Source organism: Chroicocephalus ridibundus, chromosome 2, assembly GCF_963924245.1.
Source record: "Chroicocephalus ridibundus chromosome 2, bChrRid1.1, whole genome shotgun sequence".
Taxonomy (NCBI): domain Eukaryota; kingdom Metazoa; phylum Chordata; class Aves; order Charadriiformes; family Laridae; genus Chroicocephalus; species Chroicocephalus ridibundus.
The window spans coordinates 118,282,380-118,309,418 of record NC_086285.1 but is presented as its reverse complement, the minus strand read 5'-3'; the positions used below and the strand labels follow the sequence as shown (position 1 = coordinate 118,309,418).

At 40.7% G+C, this 27,039-nt stretch overlaps 1 protein-coding gene across 2 annotated transcripts in view; it reads left to right on the top strand.

Annotated features, from left to right (window-relative positions):
* TMEM241 (transmembrane protein 241) overlaps positions 1–27,039 on the top strand; it is a 58,049-nt gene that overhangs the window by 10,685 nt on the left and 20,325 nt on the right. Inside the window, exons 5-13 of one of the 2 annotated variants that reach the window (XM_063326707.1) lie at positions 2,099–2,176; positions 3,591–3,613; positions 5,048–5,099; positions 6,276–6,324; positions 8,351–8,396; positions 9,395–9,430; positions 16,639–16,673; positions 17,939–18,008; positions 20,773–20,866. In XM_063326707.1, coding sequence (XP_063182777.1) covers positions 2,099–2,176; positions 3,591–3,613; positions 5,048–5,099; positions 6,276–6,324; positions 8,351–8,396; positions 9,395–9,430; positions 16,639–16,673; positions 17,939–18,008; positions 20,773–20,866 — 483 coding nt within the window. Of the gene's footprint in view, positions 1–2,098; positions 2,177–3,587; positions 3,614–5,047; positions 5,100–6,275; positions 6,325–8,350; positions 8,397–9,394; positions 9,431–16,638; positions 16,674–17,938; positions 18,009–20,772; positions 20,867–27,039 lie in introns of both variants that reach the window. The other variant, XM_063326706.1, reaches the window with a different exon arrangement.

Sequence of the window (27,039 nt, the reverse complement as noted above, 5' to 3'; positions counted from 1 at the left end):
CATCATCTTTTCTGTCTGCTCACCTGGAAGGTGGAGGAGGTATGAGTCACATCCTCGTTGCTATTTCTTCTTACTTCCTAGTCATCACGTAAATTACCTTGTTTCCCTCCTGTCCCGGCTCTGGTCATTCAAGAGTGAGATGCACTGGAGTGGCAGGGGGGCTGTGAATGGTTTTGATTTGTATCCCAAACCTTTCTTAAGAAGCATCTCCCATTTCTGAATGGCTTTTTGTTGTACTTGGATGGGGATTTAGAAGCCTAATTCTGTGGCTAAATTCAGTCCTTCATAGAAGCTTTACTTAAAATAACTTTGCATACAACAATTTTATGACACAGTGAGAGGGAAAATGGACTATCCCAAACTCATACCTGAATTGGCTCACCTCAGCAGCGTATTTGAATGGAGTGGGTTTATTCCTAAAGCAGAAATTACATGCACTTTTTTGATCAAAGCCAAGGAGACCCATTTTCAAACACTCCTGTGCACTGGCAGGGCTACAATCTTAATCTCTGTTTGTGCCTCTCCCTAGAGGTGCTGTCAGTCCCCCCTGCCCAGGAGTTCAGGGCTGGAACTGGAGGAGGGCTGCTTAGCTCTGGACTGTGGTGCACTAACAGAAGTATGCAGAGCTGCGAGGGGAGGTTTGTACAGAGTCTATTCACCCTGCCTGCCCAACCAGTAAACCTTTCTTTTCATAAGCATTAGGCCCACTCACAAATTTAAGAAATACTCACATCAAAGACAGCAGACATATGGAGAAGGTTAACTGGGCTAGGCAAACTGGAGCCATTGTTGGCTCCAAAACATATTTGGAAGAGCCAAAAACAGGGGGGGAGGAAAGAAAAACCCAATAAATTGGCTTCCCAAAAGCAAGAATGTGAATTCTGCTGTCAACTTTCCTTGTGTATGGTTATTCCTTGTATTTCCTATTACTGTGTCAGGCTCAGGATGCTTGTGTTAGATACTTCTGGTTTTTTGTTCTCAGTTGTCCAGCAACAAGGTTGAGAATTGGTTTTCAAAATTGGTGAAGCTGAGGCTGACAACTTCATGCCAGCTGTGTTTGTGTGTTTTTCATTCCTTGCTAATTTAGAGGTGTTAAAAGTTACCATGGTGTCACTGTTGTGTTTATGAATCTACCCTAGTTATCATTATGACTTAAAATGTTTAATTAGCGATGTTTATCTAGCTTTATGGGAATGAAAAGAAAAATCCATAAAATACAGAGTTCTGAATACAAAGTCAAATTTGAGAGATATTTGCTGCTTATATCACCTGATACTTAAAAGGCATGGACATCACTGAGAAATTAACTCAATCTCTACTTGTGTGATTTAAATACTATACACAAGTGGGGAAATACTGCTTCCTAACATTGCCTTAGTCTTTAGATTATCTTAATTGGAGCAGAGAATTGCTTCTGTTTCAGCTGTTGGAGAGACCATGGATCTGATTTGGAGGAAGTATTATGAACCACTAATTCTGGTTGGGTTTGCCTGCGGCAATGAGTTTGATTCATTATTGTTATCATTTGTTTCTTAATGATTTCATGCTGGGATGGTGTCCAGATACCTCAGTGGGTATAATTTCAACATCACTTGTGTATGAACTATTACATTTCTACCCTAATTTTGGGCAGCTCTTCCTAGCAGTAACTGAACGCAATCACCTAAAATCATCTTGCCCATAATTCTGTTGCTAGGAGTCACACTTTATTCTTAGTACCAGTAGACAGAGATGGGAAAACTAATGAGAACTGTTTACTGTGGAGCTGCAGATACTTGAACAGAGAGGCAAAGCTAGAGACATAAACCTGGACCAAATCTTACTGAGGTAGTTGTGTACAAACAAATCGACTGAGCACTTGAAAGTGGGAGAAGCAGCAAGCAGGGTCTGCATTTAAAGATGGCCCGTGCCATGTAATAGCGATTGGAATAGGTCTAAATCCCTTTTAGGAGATGTGGCGTGGGTTTACAGTTTAAAAAACAGAACAAACCCCAATACCACAAACATGTGGTACAGCTGTCCCTAAGAGGAGTACCCCTTTCTATGTGTGTGACTGTTGTGGGTTGATTTGGGCATTTTTGTTCTCTCCCAATGGCAGCCAATCCCGGTGTTCCTCACTGTGCAGAACGCGGCAGAAGTTATAACCTGTGGGTTCCAGAAGTTTGTGCAGAAAGAGGTAATCCGTCTAATAATTGATCCATGCAATGTACCTCCTGTGATATAATCGCTCTATAAAAAGACACCTAATTTCTTTTAATACAGGCATTAGTGCCATGTGCTTTTCTCATCTCTCTGTGATAGCTAGTCATTAATGAGACCTGGAGAGAGCTTTGCTGTTGACAAGTACCTATATTGATGTTTTCTTTTCCCCTTTAGTTGACGAAACACTGCAAATGTGTATTGACAGTTTGATCTGCATTTTTAAGACCGGCTTGGTCCTGCTTGCTTTTTCCTTTTGAAAATTAATATCGCCTCTCTCTCATGTCCCACATAAGAATCTCATCGTTTGAGCTGAGAGGGAGGAGGACTGGGTCCTTAGACCTAAACAGTATAATATATTAGTATTTGATGTTTTGTATGATTATAGATGGATTACATCGCCACATGAAATGCAGGAAAAACAGTGCATTCTTGGATTTGTTTTGAATGCTTGAGAATCTCTCCCAAGACCTACTGAAGTCAGGAGAGTAATTCCTGTTCCCTTTAGTAAGACCTGGGTTTGTTTCTCACAAACTGCATTGGGGATCTTTCTTTTTAGGCCATGAAATGCTTTTCTAATTGACCAGAGAGCTCCTGTGGGAGGTAACAGTGGGAAACCATTCATCACAGAGTCGTTTCTATGGTGGCCTCTGGCTAGCTGTGGAAGGGATCTTCCATTCATTACCTCTGTTGTGTATATAGAAGACAAATAAACGGCCCATGTTTGCCACTCCTAACAAACTGAAGAGGTCACTACAGTTATGATTAAGGGGCAACACAGCAGTGCGTACCATGGCATGTCCCTGTGACATTGTCCTCTGATTAGTGTCCCTGTCGAAGTGTTTTGTATTTTCCTTCTAGCTCACATGTTTGTGTCTCCTCTCTTGGAGGACAAAAGCACTATGGACAAGGATAATGCAAACACGGGTCTTGCTGGGAAGCTTCTGGAGAGTTATTTTGGACTAAAGGATTGGGAAACTCTTATGAGTTTAGGCCAAGACTGATTTGGCTGGGGTAGTACCTCATTAGTTAAGAATACTCAATATTTGAGTACATACAATACATAGTTTTGGTATAGTTCAATTTAAGTTTGAGGACCAGGTATAAAGTTCATGTGTGGTTTTAGATTTAACTGCTGGTAAGTAATGTGAAAATATAAATCAAGTTGAAATAGGCTAATCTGTAGTCCTAATTCTTTTTTACAAATTAAATTTGCTAAGCAGAGCTCAAACATAATGGGCTGTTGAATGTTGCTTACTGGATTTTTAATGTGTTTGGTGCAGTAAGACCAGCTGTCATCACTTTCCTGTTTTTGGAAGGAGAAAGAACTATTTCACCATTTTTATTTTTAAATTTTAATTCTTTTAATCATACTTTCTTTTTCACAGCAGACCTCTCATCTGAAAGTCTGTAGGTAAGCTTTTCAAACTGCTCAGATTCAGATTTGGACTTGTTTTGGCTCCAGCTTCTGTATTTGCTTCAGATAATGGCACACCAAAACAATGAAGAATGTAAGGCACATTCCCGTGGGCGGTGAGCCTGAATTGCAACACAGGAGTAATTAAATATTTTTTAAATGTTGGGGTTTTTTTTAACGATTGCCTAAATAGATACATTTTTCTCCTTGTAAAAATAAAAAAAGCTAGAAGGCCAGTCTTCCTGAACAACAAAACAGTGCTTGTAAGTATGTTTTCTGGAAAGGAGACAGAAATCAGGTTTGAAGTTCCAGTGGGTAATCTTAAGTGGTAAGAGAAAGATAATTAATGTGATAGAAAATAGCTAAAAATGCCTTTCCTAAGAAAGAAGAGGTGAGTGATACCCAGTTCTGCTAGAATCATTCCTATTAAACTGCACAACCCACCAACCCTCATTGGCCCGCGTTGTTGAGGCTTCAAAAAGCAGACAGAAAGGGACAAACAGAAGTCAGCCAGTCACGAGTTAAAAGTTTTATTTTTCCCCCCATCTCCTTGAAGAACACATATTTGCTGTTCTCCACATTCTGTAATCTTGTAGCTGTACTTAGAGTGGATAATGTTGGGTTATTATTTAGTGTATTTATAGGCACCATCTTCCTTATTTCTTCCTGTTGTTTCCATTATCATCTGACTTACTGTGGCCTTGTATTCACCACTGAATTATTGTCAGGGATACCAGCTTTTTTATCATCTTTATTCTGTCTTTTCCTATGCCCCTAGAGAGCAGGAAAATAAGCTGCAAAAGCAAATGTTTGTTATTATTAATAGCAACAATCCACAGAAATTACACATCAGTGTATTCAGTGTAGCCTGTATAAATACTGATTTAGCCACAGGTTAAAAATTTATTTAGTTCTAATCAGTGGACTAGGGTATGACTTGTGCTGTCCTTAAGCCATTTCTGCTGTAATACCACTCACTCACACTTTTGCTCTGTGCTCTGGAGTTACACCATAACTTTTAATGGTCTCCTCTCTGCTGGAATTGTTGTAATAGGCCATTCACTTTAATGAAGGAACTTTTTGGGAGGCATTCACATCCAGAAACTGGTTGATTTCGGCTTTCTGAAGCAGCCTAGGGAAGCCACGTGGCAAGTGAAGAATAATATTCCCTATCAAAAAGCTTGTTTTCACCACTGCTGAGATGTTTTGTGCTACTTCTCTTCTCGTACAACTTTGCTGTGTAAGAGTTATGAAGGATGCATGATGTTAAGCTTAATTTTGGTGGCAGAAATGACTTCTTAAATATGGAATAAAAATTAAACAAATGAAATGTCAGTGTGAAATTGAGTGGAATTGCTTATACTTCACTGAGAGTACAAATCCAGGTTACAAGCTTTTGGTCTTGCTTGTATTTTCTTCTCTTCTCCACAGTGTGCTGTTCCTCCTGGTAGCAGCCGTGTGCCTTCCTTTATGTGACGCACAGGTGAGCTCTGCTTTGTAAAGCAGTTTTAGTTAGACCTTGATGTTTGACATCTTGTTACCTATATGAGGGATGCAGCTTTTACTTGTAAGCTAGGGTGGGATTCCTGCGAAGGAATTGTAAAATGGTGCCTATTGCTATGTTGTAGTCTTGCTGGTTTTAATGTGTTTGCATTGTGGTAAAACCTCTGCGCAATGTGGACGGGCAACGCTTCGGTGAAGGTGATGGCTGAGGAAACCACTGTTTAACTTCTCGTAGGGCTTAGGGCAAATCACTTAGGTTTGTGTTAATTGCACATACTTTCAGGAGGTTCCTGAATTAGCTTTGTAATCCCTCTACACGCTTTCTGTAGCTACTGGAGAAAGAAATGAGGTACCTCCAGAGAGTGCTCAGTCCAGCAAAGATCTGTTTCTTTGAAGGTGCTTTTCTCTTTTGGAGACTTAGGAAGGCTGCTTCCTTGTTTTAGATACCTTAGTTAACATCTGAAGTCAGGGGAGATGAATCTGGGAACTTGACCGGATGCATCTGAGCAAATGTAGCCATCAGAAGCTACAGTTAGCACTTGCGCTAGCTCCCTTCATAGCCCGTGGTGCCCAGCTGGAACTTCTGGTGTATGACTGATCTCCCTGGAAAGCAGACATCTAAAATATTCCAGGTGAATTCCTCTCAAAAATGCTTATTTTTGCGCATTGATTGTGAAGAGAGCCTACCTTGCCAAAAGACAGATGTTTGTTTAAAGCACTCTCTTGGATACTCTCTGGTTAATTGGAGCCTTGGGGAAAGAGACTGCTTAGCTGCTGCAGTGGCTGAGAGGGGAAAGGAGACAAGACAGAAACCCTAGTGATGTTCCTCTGATCCTCTTGCCCTCCCTGACTGCCAATACAAGACTAAACAGACTGGCATCCATATGCTCAGATTGTTTCAAATGGTGTGTATATCTGAAAGAAACAGAACTATTCTCGCCAAGACTAGCCGAGAGCCTGGGAAACTGGCATATGCCAGGTCTCTAAGCAGGACAGGAAAAACTTTAGTCTTCCTAGTCTTCTTTAGTCATCTTCTCTTTCTTTGTAGCATAGCTCCCACTCACTGTACTTGCTTTGTGAAGCTAACTGCAAGGAAATAACAGTACCTATGTTTACATGAATGTGCCTTTATTTATGTAAATGTGCTTTATTGCAGTTTGATCCAAATGGTTATTTATGGGCTGTAATTCACTTGATCTGTGTTGGTAAGTAATTTTCTTTTGGAAAAAAATAATTGGGAAGAGCAAATATGGTGGAGAAATCAGCTTTGTTATGAAATTACAGATATTTAACATTCTTGATGTAAGAAACACTTGGAAAGAATGAAGCAGCTCAGTAAATATAAGAAAGTGCATTCCTTTTCCAGCTTCTACATTGAAAACAACAGAATAAACTGGGTATTGCAGTCTGTTAACAGTGGATGAGAAAATGCACATACAGTTTTAATCAGCACTAAGCTTTTCTGGGAGTTTTTGATGGTTGCCTACTAAGAGACACTTCTTTCTGAGGGGAGAAGAAACATGAAAAAAACAAGCAATAACTTGTAGTTGGAGTTTTATTGCACACAGTGATTTTACTTAAAAAACTGACAAAAGTATTCTAAAATATCATGGAATATGCTCCCAAAGGAAGGATGTTGAAATGTTGCGGGTTTTTATGCAATCGTATGCATTTAAAAGAAAAAAAAAAATTAACAATGAGTTGCATAACCTGTCAGGTTTTCTTTTGTCTTTTTCAAACTAAACAATGATTTGGATAGATCATAAATCTTCCTTGAAAAGTTAGAAACAGTCAGACCCAGAAAACCTGAAGAAAAGAAGAGTAGTAATTTTTAACTAGGAGATTTGTGTCTTTTGGTGCATTAGGCTGGATAATAAGGGACTTGTATTTATTTCTTAGCTGTCCTATAGACTTAGTGCGTGACTCATTCATATGTTAAGTCTTGACTGCAAATTAGGGATGATTCCTTCTTTATTTTGTCTATTCATACTGTAAAAGTTTCAGGGCAGAGGTAATGTGTTTATATGTATTTGTGTCTAGGGAGATCTAGAGATCCCATTCTAAAATGTTGTTAACATACAAATAAGAAATAGTATATTTTTTTTTCCATTAGGAAATGTTATATGGTAAACATATGCTCATTTAGATAAAACAAAAAGCTAAGGATTTTTCACTTCAAATACTTGTTTGCTGTAACTGATGTTACTGCTTTCTCAAAGCCAAGAGGTCTTATTTGTAAAGCAGTGCTTTGCCACGGAGGTGGAAAACTGCTTAGAGAGTCTTTAGGAGCCTCTTCTGTGTGCTCGAAACGTGTAGGAATTGCCAACATAATGTTTATGCTCAGAATATAGCTTCTTTCCATTTCTCTTGTTTTTGAGAGGAAGTTGTTGATATGACTGTTGCGGTCTTTTTGTGTAATAAGATTTCCTATCAACTGACACAGAATAAAGATGCTACGAGGAAGAGCAAACAGATGAACTAACTTATCGCACAGTTAATCAAGACAGAGCATTAAAGAAAGGACATGTGTTCTACCCTTCAGCTTGTCTAACGGAGGCAGAATTGAGGACATCTATTACATAGTGTTCTACTGGATTTGCTTTTAATGTTCTGGTTTTCTTTGTGAATCAAAAAAACCCAAACAACAAAGCCTTGAAGAAAGGGTCTGAAACAACAGAGCCTGAAGCTGTATTTTTCGTTCCTTCAGTGCTTAAAGCTTTTCCGAGAATAGAAATGAGAGCTAACCAAGAGGTGGGCAGGTCAAGAACGTAAAGAACCTGGAGACCCTACAGCTGAGAGAATTCTAAACAGGAAAGATGGCTCGGAGCCAACAGCTGTAGGGGTCTACATAGATGAACACATCATAGAAGTTACTCAAAAAATGGGGTGGACTGAAGAACCCATTCTGCGACACTTTTCTGTATGTATTTACACACGCATGTGCACACACACACACACTCCTTTGTAGTTGCGGTGAGCTTGGCATTGTCTCTTCTTCAGAAGGACTAGCAGAAACACATAGCTTGATAGTACTCTGAGATGACACCACTTTGAAAAGCATTAATTTGAAGCGAAAGGTTCATTTTATTCATGGTGTAGGCATCCTTTGTGCTGTGTTGCTAAACTGTAATTCAGAGGGGTTCTGCGTCTGCCGGTAGCACAGCCAAACAAGCCGTCGTTTGTCAGAATGATTGCACGTTATGGCGATTACACATGTCATTTCAATTACAGGGGCTTACAAAGTATTTCACAAGTTATGGAAACCTAGCTCTTTAAGGTAATGTGTTTTCATACTCTTTTAAAAAGAAAGAGATTGCTATCAAAGAGGGTTAGAGACACGTCTGTGTAGCAGTCAGGTAAACTGTAGGGAGCTCTGCATTATCAGTGTGAGCGGGGCCACTTGGTTAATCATTAATGGCTTCTCTTGCAAGAGGAGCCTTATTTACTGTTGATAACAACAGCATGGAGTTATTGATAGTTATACTGTGAACTCGAACACTGAAGTAGTTTTAAATAGTGTGTTATGAAAGGATGATGACTCAGTCCTGGAAAAAGAACCCCTAATTAATGGCACAGGTATTAAGAGGAAATGTTAGTTTGTGTTAGCCTTGAAAGCTGCATGGTTTGAATCTATCAGTATCTCCTTTTGCGACACAGTCTCCTAAGTGTTTAGCAGCTGGTGACTTGCCATAGGACTGGAATGGCTGAGGACCTTAAAAACCTTGAAACCTTGCACTAATCCCATGTGCATTTTAGAACTTCAGCCAGACAATAGTTGTTTTGAAAGCAGGTGGCATGACATGTTCACAGTGTCTATAATCTGCAGTTGTCTGTATGGATGGAGATGGATATGTTGCCACTGCATATTATGTATTTAATTATATATACATGCCTGTGTAGAATATGCATAAGCTTATTTACTTCAAAACCTTTTTCCATCTCGGTTTAAAGGGTTTTAGTCAGTCTCACTTTATTATCACTTTAAATGAGGCTCCCGCTGACATAGTAACAACAGAAATAATGTGCAAATGATGTGTAAATTAGTATGCTGGTTAATATATTGATAATATTATAATATTAATAGATTATGGTTATAAAGTATATAATTGTAATAGAATGTTAGTGTTACCTAGTTATAACATTGTGTCCTATATTATATAATATTAATATAATGTAATATTACAGTGTTATAACACTACTTAATACACTGATCTGTTATACCAAATTAACTCCATTACTAAAAGAACACCTTTTTTTCTTTCCCTCCTCTCCCAGTGATCTGGAGCAACAGTACATCAACTATGCATTCAGGTAAAATAAATAAGCCTTTGATACACCGTAGCTGGTTTTATGTGGTATATGTTTTCATTTTCAACCGTGGCTTGTTTAGGAAGTTTATAGCTACCACTACTTAAATGTATATTTCTTTAGCAGGACGTTCACTGAAAGAACAGTGCTAATCTGAATTGCTTAGCAGCTGAATTTTTTTGGCTCTGGCTATAGATGGACATGCCAATATACATCTGGGGAGGTAACGAGGTGTTAATTATGAATTTTTTAATCACCATGTGCACAAGTGATCTGTCATTTCCAGAAATAATATTTACAGAGTAACTCCTTGGCAATACCCCACTTCAGAAAATAAAAATTGTACAAAATTGCCAGAAGGGGAGGTAGTGATTACAAAAGTACAATGTGCAAAGAACATGAGCAGTAACTGATTGTTCAGAGTGCTGTTAGTGGGTTTGAGTAATTCAAACTTTCAATTGTCTGTCTGATTTGGAGATATAAAAGTGGCTTGTTATTTTGTAGTTAGTGAAAGAGCCTAAGTCACTGATCAGGCTCCCCTGCATTTTTTTATTAAAAAAAAAAAAAAAAAGTCAATCCTTTCCTCAAAGAAAGTGAGAACATTCGGTGTGCATGGCTTCCACTAGATTTTTGTGAGGCTTTATTTGAAGTCATATAGAGACTTTACTAGATTCTCCTCCATCCATAATCACATCTTGTATATGTTGACCTCTTTTCTTGGAATGGTACCTAATGTTGTATGGGAACACTACGGAGTACGAATACAAAGTTCTAAGAAAGGATGGTTAAAAGGAATGAAAGAGAGAGCAGAAGTTAGGAATAAGCATAACAAAAATGAAGTTGTGCTTCTCCATTTGATTAGATGGATGTGTACTCTTGTCTGACCACGTTAAAGATCCTTGGTAGGAACACATCAGGGACGCCACTGTAGCACAGATTCCCATTTATCTTGTGAGCATCATCAATATGGTAATACTGTGTATCTCCTTCTATCTTAGTTCAATCAAATCTCCTATTTCCATAAATAAGTAATGCAGGCCTCTGGTTTTGCGTTTGTATGATTGTAGTGTCTACTCACCAGGGTCCCATGCGTTGACAATATCTGAATATCAGTTTGCTTGAAGTAGGCTCTTGTTTAAGTCAGTTGCTGTTTTCCATCTACTGTGAAGTGCAAAGCAAATCAGTTTTACTCAAAGAAGGTAGTTGTGTTTATTGAAAGTGTTTTGAATTAGTTGTGGAACTTGCAAATGTGCTGCTGTGTGCAGAAATAACCCATGAAGTCTTAAGCTGTAGCTATTTGTCTGTGTTGAAGGGAGTAACAAGCAGTAAAATCAATTGATTTTTCATTTGGCACCTGCCTCGCTATGACTCTCAGTTGTCATTTTAGTTGAAATCTGCATCTGGGCCTGAGCCTTTAAATTCAGATTTTGGCTGAAGGTCTTAATTTTGCAGCTTTGATTGAAAAGTCAGGGCTGGCTTCCTGCTGCATTAGTTGATGATACCCTTTGAAGTCTGTGAAGCTGTGTCCAGCAGAGAGCAGGAGTTCCACATTACATGGAAAGTATGATTATTGATTTATAGGCTTTTGAAAGGAAGAAACTCTCGCTAAGAAACTGTGAGGTACAGTGGTATATATTTTAAAACTGTTCTTTTTTCTTAAAAAAAACCAACAAAACAACAATGGAATTGTGCAAATTGGAAGATGGCCATTTTAGCATCTGCTTAAAAGCAAAAATGGGTTATCAAAGCTTGTGAGGATTTTCACCATTAAGGGGCTTAAAGGTCAGCGTAGCTTGTGAGATGATGGTGCAAAGCAATTGCTGGAAAACAGGTGGCTTAGAGGAGGTAGAAGCCTGCATGCTTATTTGTTGGCTTGGGTCTGTGGATATCTATATGTCTGTTTATCTATATATGTATGTATGTATATTTATCTATATATGTATGTTTTATGTGTTAGAGAAGCTTGCAGTCCATAGCATTTGGACCTCATCTTGTTTAGGGAAAACAAACAGTGCCATAGGCAATGGGATAAGTGGCATCTGATTTTTGTTTTCTCATAATAGTGCATGGTGTTTGAAAGGGTGTGAAATTTGGCAGAAGCTCTCTCCTTGCTTGTGACCTCCATGACGTGCCACTGCCATGAAAGTCCTCCAGTGCCTAATGGGGCTGAAATCGTTCTGCTGCAGAAGGCGCTGGTGAGGTCTGTCTCTTTGTGAGACCTCTGCGCATGTAGTTATCTTGGAGATGACTGCCACTTCCCGAATTTCGATGAAGCGGGTCAGCGTGTTTGAGAGCTATGTATAGCTATGTATGTATATGTACACACAGCTTTATTGCACAAGCTTAATTCCTGTAGAAAACCATCAAAAGTATTCTAAAATTGCACTGAGTAGAGGGCATTTTACTCTGCACATTCTCTGAATGGACTCTTAGCTCCTCACAGGCAGTTCTGGGTCAGAATTACTGTAAACCTGTGCTTATCTCTGTCAGAGAGTGCCCAGCACTAAAGTTTGTGATTTGGCAGGCATTAATGTATATGCTGCTTCCTCTACTCTGGGCTTCTTGAGGACTGTGTCAGCCATGACAGGATCCCATTTCCACCTCCAGAGCAGGACAGTATAACATGTACTGGTGGTCTTGTCTCTACAAGCATGATTCTATGCTTTATGAAGGAACTCGCTAGTGTGGTATGAGTGCAACTTTCTCCTCTTAGCACTATTATCAATAGGCCTTTATAGCTTCTTATTATTAACCTAGATCAGACAGCTGGCATGCGGCTGTGCAGGGAAAAGAAAGCAGCTATGTGGGCACAGCTAGATAGTGTTTAGAATCATAGAATCATTTAGGTTGGAAAAGACCCTTAAGATCATCGAGTCTGACTGTAAACCTAACACTGCCAAGTCCACCACTGAACCATGTCCCTAAGTACCATGTTTACATGTTTTTTAAATACCTCCTGGGATGGTAAGTCAACCACTTCCCTGGGCAGCCTGTTCCGGTGCTTGATGAGTTTTTGGTGAAGAAATTTTTCCTAATATATAGGAAAATACAGGAAAATATGTAGGTTTGTTACAACAGAGGCTGTTCAAAGTGTTTCTGTTTGGTATGAAAGCACAGTTGTACTGAGTGTAGAGACTGCCTGGATAGAGATTAAAAGTTTAAAACAGATTAAAAGTTCTGCCCCAAGCTACTGGATGTTAGAATGTACCAATATGTTAGATTAAAAAAATATATATTTAGATTATAAAGAAACATTAACTGTATTGGCTCTGTTGGACACTTCCAGAGATGCAGCTGAAATTTGCAAAGTCTTCTAACGTATGCTGTCCCTCCATGCCATGCACTGTTTCTTGTTTTAAAATCTGGAACAGTTTGGGAGGGAAGAACGTCTTAAGAAAATGTACATGAACAGGAACTTTCCAGAACCAAACAGATCTGAAGAAATATTTGCTGATGTTGAAAGTGTGGTGTTCTTCTCACTTCATCACTTACAGCATGATTATTCAATGGCTTTTAAAAAAGGAGCCAGAGCAGGAACAAGTGTAGGAGGGAAAGCAGGGCTGTGCTATGCAGAGCAGGGAGGGGTGATGTTGCTTCTCAGTGCCCAACCCCATCCTGTTCATCCATCTCCCTTGTGTTTAAGCATGTGGGGCAGGGAGGGGGAGGAAGAGAAGAGGGGAAATGTACTTCCAAGAACCTCCCTCTAGTCCTCCAGTCTTTTTCCCACTGCCCTTTTTTACTGCAGTCTTGTGTTTCCCTGCACTCTGACTTTGGCGTTAGTGTTCTATTTCATAGTGGTTTTTCCAGTAATCTTACTTTTTTTTTTTTATTCCTTTCCAGTCCCCCACTTTTTATCAAGGAGGGAGCCAGATTTCTCCCCCTACAGCTAGCTGGCAAGGGGGGTGGTGGTAGTAGTGTCTAACCGGCATGTTGAGGGATAATACATAATGTGTCTTACACATAATGGGTCACGGCTCATCTTGGGTTTTCTCCTGTGTTGAGGCAGGTAGACATATGTTACTTCTTGTGGAGAGCCTGGAAGAAAGTTTCAGCACATCCCAATATCTGTTATGGTCTGATATTCATTCACAAAGGCATGCCAGATAGCCTAGCAGTCACTGGTGAGGAGAAAACAAAGACTTGTAGTGGGAGAGTTTCAAACGGTGAATGAATGGCACTGACAAAGGTGTGAGGTAAAGGCTCTAGTCTATGCAGCTACATCCGGCTTCAGGAAGAGCTGCTAATCCGTCACTTCTGTGAATTAAAAAAGCTGCAGTAGATTTTCCACAGTAGGGCAGCTTTGCAGGCATAAATTGCTGTTCTTGCTGAAAAAAACTCTTTTTAGCCAGAAAGAAAACCATGGGCGACCCAGCTCTCAGTATTGAGTACAGGAGAAAAAGAGAGGAGCACAGAAAACCGGCACAGGGATTTTGGTTTTGCTGCAGCCTGATGTCCAGGCTGTCCTGCTGGAAACCCCTGAATCCCTAATCTGGTTTTATAGCATCACCGCGTCTTTTCTGCTGATGTTCTGTTCAGAGCAGAGTTACGGTACAGCTTTAATGCCATCTAACCCATGTGCCTTAACCTGCCTCACACTTCACAAACAAGGTTTTGTTTTCCTTCTGTGTTTTCTTTGGATTGAGGCCTGGGATGTCTGGTAGGGTTATCAATTCCTCTTGGTTGCAGAAGGAAGTTTCTTTCTGAGCATTTCCCAATCTCACTGTTTTTTTGTTTAAAAATTAATAATGCAAAATCAAAAGTGGGGGAACATGGCTTAGTCATAATTCTCATCACTGTTGATACAGTTTCACTTGCCCTGCCAGTCTCCTGTTTTCTCTGTTATTCAGTCAAAAGCAATAGGCCTTCACTTCCTTTTCTCTCTTTACCAGGAAACTGAGGAATTGGGCCTGTTTATTGTCAATTCCTCTTGGCGTCCCATGCGGGGAGAGCACGCGTGTGTGGGGAGGAGGGGTGGGGGTGGGAATTGCCTACCGTAAGTGATCTGCTTTGCCTTGTTTAATATCTTTGTGACAACCACATCTTTAAAAAACATGTATAAATGTTGACAATGTGAACATACTGTACCAGCTGATGCCTTTCAAAGGCATTGTATAAAATGTTAAGCCTAAAATACCCAACTGCCTGTCACTCATGGATCCTCCTTCAGCCCATTGTCTTCCACGGCCGATTTCAGTGATAAGCTTCCCCCCGAGGCTTCCCTGGCCACAGGATTTCCATGCTCTTTGCAGTTCCTTTCGCTACCGGTGTCTCCACATACCAGTGAATACCAGTGAATGACACTGGGATTCACCAAAGCATGCTGCAGGCAGGCCACCGAGTACAGTAGCCTGGTGGCTGACATAGAGAACTGGGACCAGCTGAGAGCAAGCAGGCTTTGACACGATAGCTGTGTTAACCCTGGAAATGGGAGTTGGCCTGATATAAGCACCACGCTGATGACACTGTACTGCTACAGGTACTGGAGGTAGCTCATGTACAGCGCGTTCAGTTTTCTAGCCATAACCTTGTGTGTTGGGAACCACCTCCAGTTCTTTCTCTACCATAACTTTTCATTGTGTAGGCTTCCATTCCTCCGCTGGCTGGGTTGGCGCTTTGCTGCTGTTACTGGGCCTAGTGAACTGTAAGAATTGCTGGTAATTAGCCAGGGAAAATAGCCTACCTTTAGCATTCATAACATTAATGAATGTCTTTTTAACTTGTGTAAGTGCAGCGCTTGCTGCTTATCAAGAAGCAACCTCTCCAGATGCTCTTTTCTCCTTCTCCGTCTTGTCCTTTGTCATGGACGTACGTTGGTGATAACTGGAGGAAGCTGTAGCTCTGCCTTGGAGATATGCATGCTTCTCCCATCTTACAGTGCCCCAGAGTATGTTTCTGTAGCCTTCTAACCTTTGGAAACAACATGGAATGAAAAAATTTGGAAAAAAATCAGAAATTTACCAGAAGACTCAATAGCACTGAAAAAGGTATACTGTACAGCCCATACTGCAAACTCAGAGGAAGAAGCCTTTGTAGGACCTCAGAAATCTTAAGTGATGCTTCAGGGAAAAAACTGGTCATAGCTGATTTTCTTGTTCACCTTGTATCTTTCTGAAAAGCATGCATCATTCGGGCTGGTACTTGGTTTTATTTTCATGCATTTTTTTTGAACTTGTTTAACTGCAGCATATGTCCTTTCTCTGATTCACAATTTGGGCATGAGTGTGCAGTGCATGTACAATCACGTGCATAAGACGCTATATTTGACTCTTATATGCAATATATGCATATCCCTATAAAGCAGACAATGGTACGCACACAGCTTAAATTAGTCCTCGTGCAGAGAGACACTCAAGTCTAGAGACAAGTACAGTTCTCTATAAATTCAGTCTCAGTGGTGTCACCGGCCGGCTCAACACCGGGTCTGTTGAAAAGGACTTGGGGGTAAGAGTGAATTCTGAGATCTATATGGGGCAGCAGTGCGTGCTCATGGCAAATTAAGGCAAACCATGTATTGGGCTACATTAGAAGGATTGTGGGTGTCAGATTGAGAGAAGTTATTATGAGCATTGCTGAGGCAGCAGCTGGAATATTTATGCAGTTTTGGGCCTTTCAGTTCAAGGAAGATACTGAGAATCTGAAGATCTAGCAGAGGGCTACAGACATTGGAGAGTTTGAAGGAGCTAATCTTGTTGAGATTGGCAAAATGGAGACCAAGGTGCAGCCTAACAACTGCCTACACCTTCTTGAAAGGGAGTTGCAGAGGTGACAGAGCCAAACTCTTCTGAGGAGTGGCAGATGGTATAATGCTGAACAACGACCGTAAATTGCAGCTTTGGTGGTTTAAAGACAGGACATCAGGAAAATCTTCACTTGGAGGGTAGGGTGGCCGTGGGACAAGTTACTCTGAGAGGTGTGGAATCTCCATGCCGGGAGGTTTTTGGGACTCGGCTTTTTGAGACAGACCCACAGAGGACATGTTCAAATATTGGTGATAGTCCTGCTTCAGGTAAGAGCTTGTATGAGGTGACCCTGGAGATTCCTTCCCAACCAACTTTTTTTTTTTTTTTAAATTGATAGTTATGTCTCAGTTATTCTACTTAACTGGAATAAGTTTAATCATGAAAAAACAAAGACAAAGCTGTCAATTTATAATGTTCAGGCCATGTGATAAATTCTGTAGTATACAATTAATCTTTTTTTTTATATTTTAGTGTGGTGCTGTTGGCCTCTGCATCCCATCCAGCAGGTAAAGTGGATTGAGTTGTTCCTTTTTTAGGTTTCCATATTGCCTTTCCTTTCCATGCGTGTTTTTAGAGGCCAAACCCTGTAGGATTTTAGCCCTGGAATTCAACAGGAATATGACCAATAATATGATATCACGTAGGAAGAAGAGAGGAGGGTATATAACGCTGTGTAATTTGCATGATATTTACTAATACCTTTCTTACCTGCCCTTTGCAAAGAAGCAGCATAGGACAGACAACAGAGAACAGCTTTTGAGGTGGTGCATAGTAAAGAATAAGGATTCCCTAGGAGAATATCCCCTTCAGAGCAGTGTCCCAGCAATCCATATAGAACTGTTTCATTCTCTGCATTGCCCTCAATGCTATGCAGAGATTTCATTTTGTTACTTTCATAAGATGTATCCCATCACTTGAGATGATGGCAGGATTTGAAGTAGCAAAAATTCAAAGGCTAAAAATAGAGAAATTTAATATTTGATGGTGGTTAATATTCCTATCACACTGGTGTTTAAATAGTTAGAAGGATAAAAATGATCGTCTGTTGCTTTCACTAGACATTTGCTCAGTCACAAGAAGAAAGGAAGAAGCATTTAAATAAACATAAATTCCCCCTTTTGCCTGGTGGTGCATATTGTCTATATAGCATTCCCCTACCAGGATAGAGAGACATGTTAAGCAAAATAGTCCTGCATTTCAAAAAGTGAAAGATGGAGCTTCCTCCAAATCTGTAGAGCCTGAAGGCCAGAGAACTCCTGGGAATTGTTGCTACCAAGAACAACCAGGGACCAGGTTCCTGGAAATGCAAGTACTCGAGAGCTCTGCTTGGATTTGGGAGAACTTTGTTAAACCTCTCAACTTACTCTGTGTGACAGAGTTCAAATGCCAGAGGGGGAAGCAGCCAACATATGTCTGTGTTTCCTGTTGCTTCAGTAGGAACTATCACGAGCTCTGTAATAAAAGAAGTGGATACGTGCATGTCTATCCACTGGCAACTGTTGCTTAAGCAGGATCTTCTGTATACTAGTAAAGAATACTCTTGCGTATCCCCTTTTCAACGAAAGGCAGGAACTGGCTAGAAGCAAGGTCAGAGAGAAATCATTAAACACACTAAAAATGTGGAAAGCGTCATAAATGAAAAGTCAGCCAGCTGTAAAGGCTCAAAGGGATGTTAAACTAGTAATGTTCATATAATTGCTGTTCCCCTGCTTGTAACAGTGGGTAATTTTCTTCCCCTGTGTTCCACTGAGTATATTGCTTTGTCCCTCAGGTGATCTCTTCAGTGCCTTGGACTTTCCATTTCTGTACTTCTACAGGTTTCATAGCAGCTGCTGCGCCAGGTAACCTCTCTATAATAGGACATGTGAATGTTTTCAAAATAAGAGATCCCGTTGACTTCCAACCTTGACTCTCAGTTAAAAATTTTGGACCATGCAGAACCTTAGTTATACTAGTTTCTGCTGCCATAAGCCAGCAAAACTGCACAGAATACGTATCTGTGGATATGCATTTGAAGGCCTGAGATTCAAATACACTGGAAGTGCATGTGTTTATTTGAGTGAGTGTGTTCTGATCAGGAGAGTTCCCAGTCACCAGTAAAATAATTTTTACCTAATGTAGCAAAGCTTTGATAAATAGCATCTCTCAAATGCTTCTCAAGTCGGATTAGCCCTTGTAAAACTTGCTGTTTGCAGTGATTACAAAGTATTAGTCTTCAGCAGTATATGGATGTACATGGATTTATTTGCCTGTACATCCTGTTATTTGGCAGAATGCTTTTTTTGGGTAAAAGGGAAAAGCTTTAACAAGCATTCCTTTATTTTGAGTAGCAAAAGTTCACTGCCCAATACTGTAATGCTCACAGGACAATGTAAGTATGTTTTCTATAGGTCTTAATTATCTCAAAAAATTTTATTCCTGTCTTTCTCCTCCAGTCTTTTGCCAAATGGAAGTATTTTCATTTTAGAGGGTAAAAAATGTTTTCATGCTAACTGATGGCAAAAATATTTCCTGATTGTTATGGATTTTCTTAATTGTATCCATAATTTCCATTAAAAGGGGATATTAAAAATGATTGTTAAATTATTTCCCTAGGTATATAGCTTTTTGGTACAAAAGTGGCTTTTTTCAAGGGTAGACTATCCACACTACAAGTAACTTGCAATTAGGTATTAATGAATAAGTTGTTTCACAGTAGGTAGGTGCAATCTATTTCTTCTTGAAGGTGAGGTCTGTCTGCAGGCACTAGTGGATATCTGTGTAGCCCAGATATTCTTCTCTTTCACTTCATTCGAATTTTACCACTGTCGTAGCCTCCCACTTCTGTTTCCATTGCCCCAGCTTCGGTACACGTATAGTAGATAGCACTGTACACTACAGCAAGTGGAAAGGAATAGTTTAGATGGAGAAACAAGCATCTCGGTTGCTCTCCTACATCTTGTGATCTAGTGTCTTTGTAGACATGAAGGATTTGGAAAACCTATACAATGTAAAGTAAGGGTAATTGATGCAGCTAAATCTACCACCTGTGCAGAATGTCTGAAGCATTGGTAGTAAGGTGCAAAGTGCTCCATTTATTTAGTGAAATAAATCGGTGTTAGTTGTGACATCGATATTTCAGGTATTAGAATTAGCTGTTTCAGTTTTTGTCTCTGAATTATACTAAACAGCTTCAAATCACTTTGATTAAAAGCCCTTCGCAGCAGGGCAGAAGATGTGGAACAAACTTAAGCCAGCTGCTGGACTTTCAAAAGTTTGGGCAATGCTGCTTCATGAACTCACTGATTTCTGAGAGCGGAATGCTCTACTGTTCAGCGCTTCATCCTCTGCAACGGGGAGCTGAGCTTGGGCCTATCTTTTATCATCAAAGCAGCATCTGCTTTCTTGGCTTCAGGCACAGCAAATAGTCCTTTGGGGCTCTCGTGTTATGGCTCAGTGTAAGAAACCCTCCTGGGCAGTTATCTTACCCTACTGTTCGGTGTGTCAAAACCACCTGTACTGACATGTGGCTGAGATGCAACTTTGCCACATGTACTGAGCAGGGAACAGCACTTAGCTGAGGTGCTGGAGCCCAGCATGGAACTCCTGACCTGGGGAGCCACAATCTTCCATGCTTCCTGCTATTGCAGAGAGGGCACCAACTGCGTTGCATCAGTATCCAGAAGGGCATACCTTCTTTGAACACCAAGGCACTTTTTGCCTCACCGCCTGCGTGCTGTGTTGGTCCTGTCTCCTTTCCCATGCAGCTTCCCACAATACTTCGTAATCTCTCATGCTTCTCAACCATCCACACAGTAATTTTTTGCCTTATATATTTTGAAGTCCTTTTCTATTCCCTGGTTGCTGGTTTACACTATTTCACTGGTTCACAACCAGTTGGTTGTAATTATGTCACAAGTGCAACAAAATCCAGAACCAAATCTTATAAGCTCTTTGAGGTCCAGTGAGATGGGGAACAGAGTTTCCTTATGAGTAGTCTTGGCTACAGGAGCACTGGGGACTACTGTCCTATATGACTTGAGAATCAAAATTCACTTAATTGTCAGCGGAGAGCTTTGGAGTATTCTGTTCCCAGCACTACTGAGTCATCTGTCTATTTGTTATACAGTAGAGATGTATTTGACTTCCTAATTGGAATTTAGGCTTCGTGAAGTTTAAACAGCTTGAAAGCTTCAGGCAGAAACTTTCCAGTGGTTATTTTTTCAGTTCAAGGCTCTGTGGAGGTTGAAGTGAGTTAGTTGCCAAACATGTGTGGCTCCTGTTGAAATTAGCATTGCCTTTAGTTGGAGCCATTTCAATGCCTGAAGTTAATATTTCACCTCATGTTTCCAATAATCTCTACTTTTCCAATTATGCAAGTGCATTAGAGACCAGGCATAAGAGTAAGTAAGTCTTACTCAGACTCTAGTCACTGACTGAACAAAACCCAAGATGTACTGGACATAATGTAGGCTCTTTGTCCACAGCTTGCTTTCTCCAAATGGGATTAACGCTGCTTGAAGGGTGACTGTTCAGTTCTGCCGTTAGGAAAACCAAGATGCCTGTAAGAGATTGCTTAGTTGAAATTAAGAGACTTTATTAACAAACTTTCCCCATCCCTTGCAGTGGACTGTTGGGGTTCTTTCTGATGTTGCACACAGTGAAGCTAAAAAGCAGCACAACCTCAGGGCAATATGCAGCATGGAGTTTCCTTGCAAAGGTAAGAGAAATACTGTCACAGGAACACAGGACTGTCCCAGGAGAACTGAGGAATTTCTGCATCTCTCTGGTTTCCCTAACTGACGCTTCTAGGGCCTGTCTGTGCAACCTCCATGTAGAGTTGAGGCAACAAATACCAGGTGTATAATATGCCAGGATTGTTAGCAGAGATTAATTACCGTATATAGACTGAGTTTATTGGAGCTGGGCTGATTATTGCAGCTAAGAATTTGGCCTGCTAAATCCCAGTAATACAAATCTATGCTTTCCAAAGGTGTTTTGGAGAATACTCCTTCTGAGAGTCTGTGCACCAGACATTGTTTCCAGTGTGTCTTTCCAGAGCCAAGAGTTAAAACTAGCTCCCTGAGGTTCAGTACCAGAACTCCCACTGCTATCTGCAGGGGAGAGTGGTGGATGTCATTTGCCTTGACATTAACAAGGCTTTTGACAGTATCTCCAACAGTGTTCTTAAACCCAAATTAGACTATTACAGTCTAGATGGGCAGACAATTAGATGGGTAGAAAAATGATGGGACGATCAAGCTCAGAAGGTAGAGGTTAGTGATTCCTACTCTAACTGGAGGCTTGGGACAACTGGAGTAGCACAGGGGTCTGTCCTGGGACCCACCCTGTTTAACATCCTTATTGAAGATCCTTATTGAAGAATCAGAGGTGATGGAGCGCACTCACATAACGCTAAAGGACAGGGTTGCCTTCCAGAGGGACCTGGACAGGCTGCAGGAATGGGCTGATAGAAATCTTAGAAAATTCAGCAAGGAGAGATGTGATGCCCTGCAGGTGGGAAGGAAGAGCCCCTCACAATAATACAGGGGGGACTGGATGGCTTAGAAGCAGCTCTGCATAAAAAGGATCTGAGGATATTGGTAGGCGGCAAGGTGAACATGAGCCAGCAGTGTGCCCTGGCAGATAGGAAGGCCAAAAGTATCCTGGGTTGTACTAACAGTAGCACAGGCAGTAAATTCGTGGAAGTGATCATGCCCCTCTACTCAGCACTTGGTGGACCTCAGCTGGAATAGGGAGCCTTGTTTTAGGCACCTCAATACAAGGAAGACGTTGGATAAAATGGAGTGAGTTCAGCAGAGGGCTGCCAAGAAAGTCGGGGGGCTGGAGCACTTGCCTTGTGAGGAACGGCTGCTGGACCAGGCTTCTTCAGCCTGTAAGAGCGACAGCTTTGGGAGCACCTAACAAACAGCAGCCACCCAGTAGCTATGGAGAAATTCTCAAGACAGATCCAGCCTCTTCACACTGGTGCATGGGGAGGGATGGGGTGTGTGCGTGAAAGATAACAAGCGTAAGATGAAACAAGAGGTTCAGATTGGGTATAAGGAAAAACTTTTTCACTCTGAGGGCAAGTCAGGCAGGGGCACAGGTTGCCCAGGGAGGCTGTGCGGTCTCTGTCTTCCAAGGTTTTCAAGACTCAACTGGACAAAGCGCTAAACAACCTAGTCTGACCTCCCGAGGTCCATTTCTACTGGAATTATCCTACAATCTGGAGATCTAGGATCTGGCTGTACTTGATTTAAATTACTAACAGCTCATTTGTTAAATTATCAGTGGTAAATGCAGTCAGAAGAGCGTGTCAGACTCTTTTTTTACCCTGGTTAGATTTTACTTTGTTTCATCACACTCAGCTAGGTCATCTGAAAACCACAACCTTTCTATGTGGTTTGTGATCACAGCTTTCCTACTACAGTGAATGAAGCTGTTACCTTAAAAAAAAAAAAAGGTAAACTTGCATAACATGCTTGTTTAGAAACTGTAGTCAAATGAGTCTTTGGTTTTTCTGGGGATAACAAGAAGAGAGTGATATGGCTTGTTTTGTGCTTTGCAAGCTGTTCCACACTGTACAAGTCACGTAGAGTTTCTCACCAGTTTGAATTTCTTCCAAACATTCTGACTGTGCAGATTTCAGTACCTTAGCTTTCTTCCTGCTCCTTGGTAGCAAGTCAACTGATCTAAAGCTTGCTCTTGCGTCCCTTTTTTTTCCTTCTTTTTTAACATTCTGGGTTGGAGATGGGAATAGCTGGCTCTGCTAGTAGGTATTGCGAATAAGGAGAAATGGTTCTACATGTGGTATGTATGACCTATCTGAAAAAAATGCAGGCAAAGATGTGTTGTGAAATATATTTTAAGCGGATTTGGGTCCTTCCCAGCTGAAGTGGATCAGAGCCACAAAGTCTGGACCGGATCAAAGCTTTCCTGAAGTTCAAGAATTTCTAGATTTGTGGGGTTTTGGCCAACTCTACACATAAATTAGACAAAATTTATTCTAGCCACTGTTGTCAATGAAATTATGTGCCTTTGTAGCAACTAAAGATTTGTCCCTGTGTAACTATGATAATTTAATCCATTCCTCAGCCTTAAAAGTCTGTTTGTTAATATGCATGTTTTAACTAACTTGCTTAGGAAGGTTTTTGTAACAGAGCAAATTAGTCCTTTTCCTGTTGTAGCTTCTAATCCAGTGCTCAAATTATATGTCTTTTCTTGAGTTCAAAGAGGGCAATAGGTATATAAGGACATGAGATCCGTCTGTAGCACTAATAATTTTATCAAAACTAGCAGCTTCCCTAATTTCTTTCACTGGTGTTTTAATATAAGAATGCTTTTAGGGCTCTGTAATACCCATCTGAGGCAGCATGAGAAGCATGGAGGAACTGCTGCTCCAAGTGGTAAAATGCAGCTGATTTGGGGTTAAAAGTCAGTGAATGCTTGAAAAATTTGGAAACATTATACATCAGTTTTAGAATAGGGATCAAAAGAGACCGCAGAGACAGACACGGATAGGAAGAAAGCAAGGATGTGAACTGGAGCTTGCCTACAAGGGTAGGGGCTGATCTACCAGCTCTTACAAATATTTCACAAGGTATCTTGTAGCTATAAATTTAGGAACCATAAATTCACATATGGGGTAATTAAGAAGAGTGTTATCTATCTGATCACTAATGCTGCTTCCTGCAGGTGTTTGGAAGCGTTAAAACTGCATACTGATCCCTACCGATCCAGCCCAATATTTCCTGGTATGAGAACTGTCTCAATCGCATCTCAAGTCATCAGAGGTGCAGAAAAGCACTATTTAACTAAGTTAAGTACTGTAAAAATCTGTTTAAATCCAAATGTGTGACTCCCTTTAAAAAAAAAGAAAAGGAAGGAAGTTAATGTGGATAAAGAATAAAGATAGAAACTGTTTGAATCTGGACTTGCAGAATGAGATACAGTGGAAAAAAAACAACAGCGGCTTTGCGTTCCCACATGAGCATTTTTCTTGGATGGAGTAGTGCCCTAGATCATCCTCTTAATCTCTCAGACTGACTGGAGTTTTCACCAGCAGTTGGAAAGGAGCAGCATTTGAGGCCAGAGTATGTTTATCTTGCAAATGAGCCAAGAAAGGAGAATGCTGTAGTCCTCAGACAGCAGCGCCGGCCTCTAGGGAGGTGCAGAGAATCAGAAAATCTGTTTTCCGTTTGGATGCTTTGTACCTATGTGACTGATGAGCTGGGGCTGAGATTGTTGCCACCACTTCATTTCTTGTTAAGTGCCGATAGACCAATAAACTAACCGTGAGATCTGATCGGGCCTGCTTTGCAGATTCAAAGAGACATTCTTTGTGAAGCCCGCATATTTGGCCTCCCTGGCCTCTAATTTTTCATTCACTTAAAAACTGGCGCTGTGTTATAACTTGTTTTTATGATACTTACTTTGGCTATGGCGACTTAATCATTGTATGAGGTTTTTAAATTCTTCCCTGTAATGATTTCTGACAGCTTTCGTGTCAAAGCGTCGCTTTGTGCTGAGACAGACGAAGCACAGGTTTCATCTGTATATATAGCCCTGTGTGATATTTATAGTGACAAATGCTCTCTGCACTTTTGCTGTGAAAACAAATGGTGTGTGTGTTAGTCATATCTGTGTAGATTTGTGAGAAATGCCAAAAAATTGCTAAAGTGATCTGTAAAACAACTAAAAATGCTTTTAAGAAGCCTAAGAAATATGCAGTGCTTTTTCATAGCCTTGCACAGATTTGATCCCCAGAAGAGCAAGGATTTGAAGCTATACTGAGATTTCTTGTTTTAATTTGAAAGCTGTGCTAGTATCACGGGTCATGTACTGGAAAGAAAAACTGGAGATGCTCATATATACAGACAGAAGCATCTGGTGAGAACGCTAATGAACTCTAACAGTGCTGTCAGTGAGTTTGTTTAGATTAAGGCTGCCAATCTATATCTGGTGATGAAACCTGGTATTGTCTCTAAAAGCTAAGCAGCAGAAATAATTCAAATCATGAATAGAAGGGGAAAATGGTATTTCAGAACATGTCTTCAGCAAGATACTGGTTACTCATGAATTCATACTCCTGTGTCATGTTTAGTGTTATCCCAATAAACTTGTAGTAGGGAATTCAGCTTGTTTCTGACAGGAACCTATTGAGGCAGCTTGTAATAAAGAGGAAGAATAAATGGGAAGGTCAGTGGAAAGTGGATTTGGGATTCTCTGTTTCTTCCTCCCCCCTCTGAAGAAATGAAGTTGGATAACTGAAATCAAGTTGCATTGAGTTTTACGCTGGTTTTCTTATGCATTGATTCGAAGAAAATTTAGATTAATCTGATCAGGAGCATGCGGCTCTTTTCTATGTGGCCATCCCATGCGCCATTATGTAGTCTCTAGGATATCTGAATAGCATTGAAGGCTCCCTGATACAGAAAAGCATCCCCTGACAGCTGCTTTGGTTCCTTGTTTGTTAACTTCAGAAGGGTTTGCCCGAGGTCACCCTATGTTTAATGCTGGCTGCCAGACGTTGTGAAAGTACTTTTTGCAGGGACGTCTGAAAGAGTATCTTACCCGTAGGTCTTATTTACCTAACTGTAGCCCACTGTACTTATACCCCAGCAGTTTTAATCCTCACCCAAAATATATAACAGCTATTCAGAATGCCTCCTGTAGTCTTTGGTTTTGTATTTTGTGTCTGTGTATCTGCTGCTTTGGTCCCCATGGTGTCGTGAAGAGAATGGATAGACTAGATCCATCTTCATGTCAGTGCGACAAAATGGATGATATCCCTCTTAAAGACTGGAAAAGTACTGAAGTTTTTTATTAAAGCAGAAATTCTCTTTTTCCTCCTTCTCATAAAATGGAGAGGCCACAACTGCAAGTCTTCTGGGGCTCCTAGCCTGGTTATGCTCACTGCACCTCTCTTCACAGATAGTGTTTCACATGAGAATTTGATCTGCTTTAATTCCAGGGGCAAACTAACCAGGAGAAATAAAATAAATTCATGTTTTTTCCACATTTTTGCAGTCTTAAAGCCTTTGCTAAAGCATGTGCTTCTATTTGTATAACTCTTAATTCCTCTCTCACTGCTGCTTAGCATGCAAGTGCTATAAAATATTCTGGTCCAGAATGTCAGTTCCTTGCTTCTGCTGAGGGCTGTTTACTGGCAGAAATAGGTGCCACTTAAAGAGAGTCCTGCCACTTGCACCTTCTGAAGCAAATAGCTCTCCTTGTTCATCTCTGCCCTAATGGGAGAGAGTTCTGGATTAAAAAATCTGTTTAAAAAATTTGTATGTATATCATAACTAGAACAAGAATGTTTCTGGTTTTCCGGCACTTGCCCACTTGGTTATATTGTAGACTGAACTAGTCTCTTCTTTGCATGCTGCAGTGCTCAGGCAAAAGTGACAGTGAGATTCTTGGCTGAAAATCACATTGCTTTCTTGGCTTGGACTTCATAAAGCTTTATGCAAAAATGTCATAAACTCCCACTAGAGTTCCATAAACGCGGTGCATTTTCATTCGGCAAAGATCCTGCACTGCTTGCAAGGCTGTCTCAAGATCTGCCCAACCTGGAAAAACTGTGCAGCTGCAAGCCAAAGCCCTGGGAGAGAGGGAGAACTGTGTGCTAGACCGGGCCAGACTCTGCTGGTATGTTCTTCATGGCACCAGTGTGGTTTGAAGTGCATCTCTAAGAGAGGGAGTTTCCATGATCCTGAAGCTTTCAAGTATGCCAAGAAGGAGTTCATAAAAGTAGAAGTCAGCTTCTTCCATCTATGCACCTTGTGTACTCTTATGCACGTGGATTTGCATGCACATGTGCATAAAGATAATTAAAAATGGTGAAAATCCTTATTGATTTGTGGTTGGTCCTCACTGTATGAAATA